The sequence below is a fragment of the Prorops nasuta genome, unplaced genomic scaffold, assembly GCF_024137725.1.
Source record: "Prorops nasuta isolate Cenicafe-Biocafe unplaced genomic scaffold, Cenicafe_Pnas_1.2 PNAS00031, whole genome shotgun sequence".
NCBI lineage: Eukaryota > Metazoa > Arthropoda > Insecta > Hymenoptera > Bethylidae > Prorops > Prorops nasuta.
In genome coordinates, this window is record NW_027116828.1 from 455,111 (window position 1) to 461,489 (window position 6,379).

The window sequence follows — 6,379 nt, forward strand, 5'->3', positions numbered from 1 at the left end:
TTAAAAGTTAAATTTTCTACTAAAATTTAATGTTCCTCTTCATTAAAAATGGGCACAAGTTGGCACAAACATTCCAAAGTTTCAAAATATCGTCCGTAGGAAATGAAAAATTCTTGATGGTTGAAGCAAAATGGCGGCAAACACGATTTTTTGTTACAAAATTTCACAAGCTTTTTTCTCATCAATTACGAACTTTATTGAAAATTTCCCAAGGATAAAAATGTCTTAGAATTAACTGAAGAATATTCTAAAATTTTTTCAAATTTTTTATAAACAATTTTTTAAATTTCAGTCTCGTAATATTAGGAAAAATAAAAAATTGTTTATAAAAAATTTGAAAAAAATGTAGAATATTCTTCAGTTAATTATAAGACATTTTTATCCTTGGGAAATTTTCAATAAAGTTAATAGTTTTTTAGAAAAAATGAATTTCATATTAATAAGGTGAACAGACTTCTCTTATAAGAGCTGCACAATACTTAAAGCTTTAAAAAGATTCACTGACGGTATGCAATACATTTTTAGCGCTTACTTTTTTTGATTGAAGTGAAATCTATCATCAACGGTCTACTACAAGTTTTTCTTCATTCTTTATTATATTTCTTTTTTTATATCAATTATTTTTCTTACATTACATGTAACGTTTTATATAGTCTTTATCTAAAGTTTTTATATTCTTAAATATTTGATAATTGAAAAATGTCGAAGAGAAAACGACAAGTTCGAATGTCTGAAATTGAATCTGATGATGATAGTTCACATGAAGAATCTAGTCAAATAATTTTGATTCCCGATCCTAATTATTCTGGCGATAATGATTCTGGTTCAGACGATGAAAATTATAATGATTTTCCTTGTACGTCATATAAAAAAGTATACTAGGGTTATTCTGCAAATTTAACTAAATTAGAAGCAGAACATGAGTATAACTGGGTTGACGGTGAAAAAAATTGTAAAGATCAAATTGAAAATGAGACACTGTTATCTGACAGCCAGAAAAAAATGATTGTGCAAAGTACACCAGTTCAATTATTCGAATCCTTTTTTTCTGATGAAATCAAAAATTATAATAGTGCAGCAACAAAGGAAAATAATTTTGAACTTTCTGGATCTGATTTAGATATATTTATAGGAATTTTAATTTTTTCATGCTTTAACAAAAGAAAATCACAACGCGACTATTGGTCAACTGATCCCTTTTTGTCTGCTAACGTCGTTTCGTCAATAATGTCTCGTAATCGATTCGAAAGTATAAAAGCTCATATAAAATATTCTAAAGCATCAGACAATAATCCAAATGATAAAGGATGGCGAGTACGTTCTTTGATAAACTTATTCCAAAAAAACATTCTTCAATTTGGATATTTCCAAACTGCAATGTCAATTGATGAAATGATGATAGAATCATATGCCAAAACGAGCTTGAAACAATTTATTAGAGGAAAACCAATAAGATTTGGATTAAAAATGTGGGGACTGTGTACTAGTAATGGTTATCTCTTAGGTTGGGATTTGTACTGTGGTAAGAATCAAATAGAAACGAATGTGCTGATGAAATGTGCATTAGGTAGCAGAGTAGTAATGAATTTACTAAAAGATTTCCTTCATAATACAACTCCTCGAAAGATAAATCTTTACCATGTCTATTTTGATAATTATTTCACATGTTTTGATTTGATTTTAAACTTACGAAATATAGGATTACGAGCGACAGGTACTATTAGGAATGATAGAGTTAAAATTAAAAACGAAATATGTAAGAAGGCAGAGAGAGGAACATTTGCTGTTAAAAATGACAAAAATAGTCAAATAAATTACATCACTGTAATGGATTCAAAGCCGGTGTCCATAGCATCTACGGCGGCAGGTGTAAATCCAACTCTTCCAATAAAGCGTTATAGTTCTAAAGAACATGAAAAGAAAGAAATCCAATTTCCACACGCTTTTCATATTTATAACAAATATATGGGAGGAGTTGATACTCATGATGCTCACTGTAACAATTTATTGCCCAGCGTCAGAAGTAAAAAATGGACATGGGTAGTTTTTACACGTTTGATTCAGACATCTATTACGAACTCGGTTGTTATATATAATACTGCTAGTACCGGGAATAAAAAGTCTACAAAAGAGTTTGCGTTAGATATTGCTAAGCATTATTTAGCAAATCGAGAAAAAGAAATTACACAAACTCATGTATCCAAACGTGTAGAAAAGCAGAGCAAATGCTCATCATGTCCCATAAAAACATACAAATTCTGTAAAGGATGCAACGCATATGTTTGCAAAACATGCTTTCCTAACAAACATTAAGAAAGAGTATTGAAAATAGGAAAAATGTGGGTATAAGATAAGTAACCTACTAAATATCAATGACTTGTGACCCTAAAAAATGCTAAAATATTCCAATTTCAGCTTGTAAACGAGATTAATATTTTTTTCTAAAAAACTATTAACTTTATTGAAAATTTCCCAAGGATAAAAATGCCTTATAATTAATTGAAGAATATTCTAAATTTTTTTCAAATTTTTTATAAACAATTTTTTATTTTTCCTAATATTACGAGACTGAAATTTAAAAAATTGTTTATAAAAAATTTGAAAAAAATTTAGAATATTCTTCAATTAATTATAAGACATTTTTATCCTTGGAAAATTTTCAATAAAGTTCGTAATTGATGAGAAAAAAGCTTGTGAAATTTTGTAACAAAATATCGTGTTTGCCGCCATTTTGCTTCGACCATCAAGAATTTTTCATTTCCTACGGACGATATTTTGAAACTTTGGAATGTTTGTGCCAACTTGTGCCCATTTTTAATGAAGAGGAACATCAAATTTTAGTAGAAAATTTAACTTTTAAAATTTTTGTCGCAAAATTTTTAGCACTTTTTGAGGAAAAAGTCACTATATCTTTTTTTCACAAAACCAAATCATAATTTAAATTATACCATCTTGTAGAGCGACCTCGAAAACATAAGTAAAGGTATTTTGCGATATGTGCAACAAGATTTAGCACTTTAAATCTGATCGCAAAGTAAACCTTTGATTCTTGCCGTTTTGGGCGTTAATGGGTTAAGAGACACCAAAGAAGAAAAAGTATTGGAAACTAGCAAAAACGAGCTTTTTCCTTTTCTCGCTAAGAATTAACGAATGCGAGAAAAATATAATAAGAAAAAATTTATACTCAAGTCTTAACAGAGCAACCACAAGGTGCAATGTTAGATGTTATAAATTATAGTATAAGTTCATTTTTCTAGACGAATACATAGAGTATCAAAATAACAATTGTAACAAATGTATCAATTACTGTCATTTTCCTAAAGCTATATAGATTACTCTAAGTACTCTCATAGAGATGACCAGGAATGTGTCACAAGCAAGATGTTCACCAAAAAGAAAAATAATTTTACCTAGCTGAAAGTTGAAGTATACAGAGAAAATATAAAATTGTGTAAAGGAGAAAGTCTGTGAAAGATTGTGTTACCTATATGTAAAATCCCACAAAAAACAGACTTCGCCTGTAAATAAAGGCGGCAAGTACATAAACCATTTAGCATAAATAATATAGTAAAATTATCCAATTAAAAAAAGTAGTGAAATCCAAATATTAGGCAAGTGTATTTTTTCACCTTAGCAAAAGTTAAATTTTTGAAAAAAAAAAGGAACAACAAAGTTACTTGCCGGGCCCGTAATGTCCATGCACAGTGGGAAATTGAATCGTGTGAGAGATTCAGCTATAGCGTAGTACAGCAAATTTTATGTTAAAATACAGAGTGAAGTTAGCCGAACCACAGACGATTCTATTTCTCACTGTGCATGGACATTACGGGCCCGGCCAGTAACATTTTTGTTCCTTTTATTTTCAAAAATGTAACTTTTGCTAAGGTGAAAAAATACACTTGCCTATATAATATTTGGATTTCACTACTTTTTTTAATTGGATAATTTTACGATATTATTTATGCTAGATGGTTCATGTACATGCCGTCTTTTTTTACAGGCGAAGTCTGTTTTTTGTGGGATTTCATAACGTTTTGTAAGAGTATAATATTTAAAAAATTAAATAATTCTTTTAATTTTTCTACAGAATTTAAAGAAAATTTCCACACTTCTCATTTTTTGAAACAGCAGCGGTTAACTATTAAAATAATATATTAATATTGAAAAAATATCACAGTCAACACATTGAATTTATTGATATTTGTAATGCATTCTGCATAAATGAACTTCATAATTAATGCCCCGGCTACTTGTTTAATGTTTTGAGTTTCACTATAATAAAAGTTTGATTAAATTCTTCATAATCAATAAACATACTTTCAACATATACAAAATAATTAAGTAAAATGTATGTTTTAATTAATTTACATTTTCTGTTTATCAACATTTGACTTTTACCACCATCTGACCTTGCTAGACTTCACTAGTTTCATCAACTACTTGAGTTGATATTGGGGCACGACTGGACAAGCAATTCGCAATGCTTTGAATAAGCTACAATCAAGTATATAATTAAAGCTGACATTATCGTTTTGCATACCACATTTCTTTTTAACACCAATTACTGTCACATTTATGCTGCTAATTCTTGACAAAGGTATAACCTATCGGACAGTTGAAACCCACATCAGTTTAAAGAGAAGAAACAACTAAAAATGCATTTTGTTAATGATTTCAATACCTGGAAGTTTAGCATATGGTTTTCAAATACTTTAACAATTTCTTGCAATTAATATACTCTTGATAATTACCGATGCACATAAATGTTGAAAGTATACTTCTCCTTGTCACAGTGTTGAAAATATGTAAATATTAATCTTACTTCATCCAGTCAACTCTATTCACCCCCAGTATGATAACCTATCGGACAGTTGAAATCCACATCAATTTAAACAAAAGAAACAGTTAAATATGTATTTTGTTAATGATTTCAATACTTGGAAGTTTAGCATATGGTTTTCAAATACCTTATCAACTTCTTGCAATTTATATATACTCTGGATAATCACCGATGCACATAAATGTTGACAGTTGTAACGTTATTCTCGTCAGTGCGAGGGGCCACTCACACTACGGGTTTTCCCATTACCTTCGCCCGTCCTTTTCTATCGGTATCAGGGCGCCAGTTGGTCAGTTGGGTGGCCAACAACCCTACGTTATCAATTGGGTCCTTCGACCCCATTCTCTATGCATCTTATACGGCCCTGCGGCCATGCATATGGACGGTAGCGGTAGCCAGGGTCGCTCAGTATGCTAGGTCGTGGAGAGAGGGGAGGGTTCCTTACGGAAGTCCGAGCCTCGCAGACCTGCCTGCTGAGGGGCATACATTTCTCCCTCACCACCCACACACAGGTGGTGGTGAGGAGTGCGGGAACATGCGGTATCAATTGCCAAAGCATAGCGTTTTGCCAGGAGCGGACCACCACGGAGGCAATGTTCACGGCCCGTCCAGCCATAGCGCAAGCCTATGGGATTACGGAGGGCACCGGGACACATTCCAACGGGCTAACTACGCCCCTGCACAACCCACTATGCATTGGCCGGTATCCAGTCGTGACGTACGTGCAGGCTGGCCTATAGCACACGCCTCACGTACGCGAACCGACCCATGGATGTCTGAGTGCCGCGTCACGCGCTCACCAGCACGCACGGACACATCAGCACAGTCCCATGGTCGCGTTCCGACTGCCTGCTATGGCAGTCTGCGCACGACATTCGCGCAGCCTGCTTGACGCGCGTAACCAGCGTTCAAGCCAGACTCGATGTTCTATTTCCCCTCCTCGTGGGGACTTATAGACACTGTCATTGTTTTAGGACTCCCCGAGGCCGCTTCTCCTTATCTCAGGTTGCCTGGGTTGTTTGGCATGGCCCTGCCTTACTTCTCAGGACAACCTGGACATCGTTTACTGGAGCGCCGGTCTTTTCATCCGGGCCTCTGCCTGTCAACGGGGTCTATCCTTGACGTTAGCTATAATCCACTCGTGAGCCTATCTCACGAGTCGGTAACGTAGGGATTAATAATATCCACTGTTCGGTAGCTTTTATGTTCTTTATTCGGTATCTCGTATACGTAACGGGGAACTTCGTTACATACCCCCCTCCGTAACGGAGGTTTCGACCCGAAACCGAAAGCGCCCGAACACGAGTTCGTTTTTCGCTGCCACGCCCAAGCGTGCAGTGATGCACTTCAGTCTGGGTTTACTCTTGCGGTAGCTCAGGCTTGTATGGCTTGATGTCTGCCGTAGACATTTTGCCAGTGACGTTTCCTGCCAAATCAGACAATTCTACAACTGTCTCCGATAACTTCTTCGCAATCATAAACGGTCCACCGAATGGTTTGTTCAGTGCAGCCGATATGTGTTTTGCGGCATTCGAGAGC

The 6,379-nt window shown here is 34.5% G+C and overlaps 1 protein-coding gene across 1 annotated transcript; it reads left to right on the plus strand.

Moving 5' to 3' along the window:
* The first annotated feature begins 699 nt into the window (after nucleotides 1-699).
* On the plus strand, nucleotides 700-2,313 carry LOC136782955 (piggyBac transposable element-derived protein 3-like). The gene is made up of 2 exons (XM_066742735.1): nucleotides 700-856; nucleotides 959-2,313. The coding sequence occupies exons 1-2, from the start codon at nucleotides 700-702 to the stop codon at nucleotides 2,311-2,313; spliced, it is 1,512 nt and encodes a 503-aa protein (XP_066598832.1).
* The last annotated feature ends 4,066 nt before the right edge of the window (nucleotides 2,314-6,379 follow it).